The sequence below is a fragment of the Octopus bimaculoides genome, chromosome 4 (assembly GCF_046866305.1).
Source record: "Octopus bimaculoides isolate indiv1 chromosome 4, ASM4686630v1, whole genome shotgun sequence".
Lineage (NCBI taxonomy): Eukaryota > Metazoa > Mollusca > Cephalopoda > Octopoda > Octopodidae > Octopus > Octopus bimaculoides.
Window position 1 is genome coordinate 58180483 of NC_142931.1, and position 1541 is coordinate 58182023.

At 37.9% G+C, this 1541-nt stretch overlaps 1 protein-coding gene across 1 annotated transcript; it reads right to left on the reverse strand.

The window, feature by feature from the left end:
* Positions 1-367: 367 nt before the first annotated feature.
* LOC106874702 (uncharacterized) lies at positions 368-796 on the reverse strand. The gene has a single exon (XM_014922513.1). It carries the CDS (start codon positions 794-796, stop codon positions 368-370), a length of 429 nt encoding a protein of 142 aa, XP_014777999.1.
* Positions 797-1541: the final 745 nt, after the last annotated feature.

Consider the following 1541-nt stretch of genomic DNA (forward strand, 5'->3'; position numbering starts at 1 on the left):
AAAAATGTTGGTGTGAATGCAAACAGCTGTTACGTGGTAGCAGGGAATACTAGAAATAGCAGCCAAATCTTTTCTTTTCTGGAAAAAGGAGCCGTTTACGCGTAATTTCCATGTCACATTCGTTGAAAGCATGCAAAATAACCAGGAAAAGAGAAAACCCGCGAAACAAAACTCTCTTGCTGGGAAACTTCGAGGTCCCTACCACCCCTCCCACCTTTCTGTTCCGGAAAAAAGGTCGCTTGCGCAGGTTTGGAGGTCAAATACGTTGAATGCACCGGCATAAAACTTTGGAAAAAATTATTCCACACCGAGGTACGAAATATTTACCGAAAGAATAAAATCTTGTACCGACTATATTGTATTTTAATTAATTCAAAATTGTTGTCTTCAAGATTGTTGGCATCATCTTCTTTATTATAAATTCTGTGTCATTGCGAAGCTTTGTTGGATCGAGGTTTCGAAGCAGTATAGTTTGTGCCCTAATCTTGAGATGTAAATTGTGAGGTGGGAGGCCAGGTGGTGTTAGACTATTCAAGAATTTAACTGGATAATTCTCAGCTTCATCGATGTTGAGTACTGCATCAATGGAATTGTAGATGTGACGCTCACCTGGCAACTGTTCCAGAAATTTAAAGTTCAAATCATCAACTCCCACATTCTTTGGAGCTAAAATGGCACGGGTTTTCAGCCAGTTGTGGTATGTAAACTGGTTCCTCAGGTTAGGAAACACCTTGTCCATTAGTTCCTTTAAATCAGATACCATATGTCCAAAAGGCAAGCTTGCCCGTTCATACATCTTGTCAAGTGAAGTGCCATTACCGACGCCCAACAGTTGCTTTCAAAAGGTTCTGTCTGCATCATCACCACTGAGCTGCACTTTCATGATGGTTGTGAGTCTTAGCTTTTGCACACTGCTCCATAGGTAGGACGACTTTATGCTGGCATTTACTTCATAAGCTGAAAATGAATATGGAGAGATGAAAATGAATATGGAACAAGATAACATCCCATAATGTAGTTTGAAAATTAGGATGAACCATTGCAGACCGATATATAATATAAAAATCAAATTTAGCAATGCTTCGTAGAAATTTTGGAATAATAGTAAATACTATTTTTCTGGCAATAATCATAATTTGACACATTGAATACATATAAAGACAACTTGTCATATTCTATTTAAAATGTTGCTAATATTATTTGGTACACGAAAAACAGTAATTTGATAACTGAAGCCATTCGCTAATCAACTAATAAAATTGTGAAGTCTTAAGACTAGAAAGGAAAAATTATTGTAATAAGAGACTTTCTAGAAGAAGGGTTCAGTGAATTGATTTGTCGAGAAGAGTGAAATAATCTATGCAACGTTTCGAATATTTGACCTTCTTCGGAGGGGAGGGCAGAAAGAGAGAGAGAGAGAGATACAGAGATTGTGTGTGTGTGTGTGTGTGTGTGTGTGTGTGTGTGTGTGTGTGTGTGTGTGTGTGTGTGTAAAAGTGTTATCACCTAGGTTGCAAAGTAACGGAACAATGATATGCCTT

Bases quoted from the DNA above. Each gene is read 5' to 3' on its own strand.
- LOC106874702 (XM_014922513.1), bottom strand. From the start codon at position 796: ATGTATGAACGGGCAAGCTTGCCTTTTGGACATATGGTATCTGATTTA.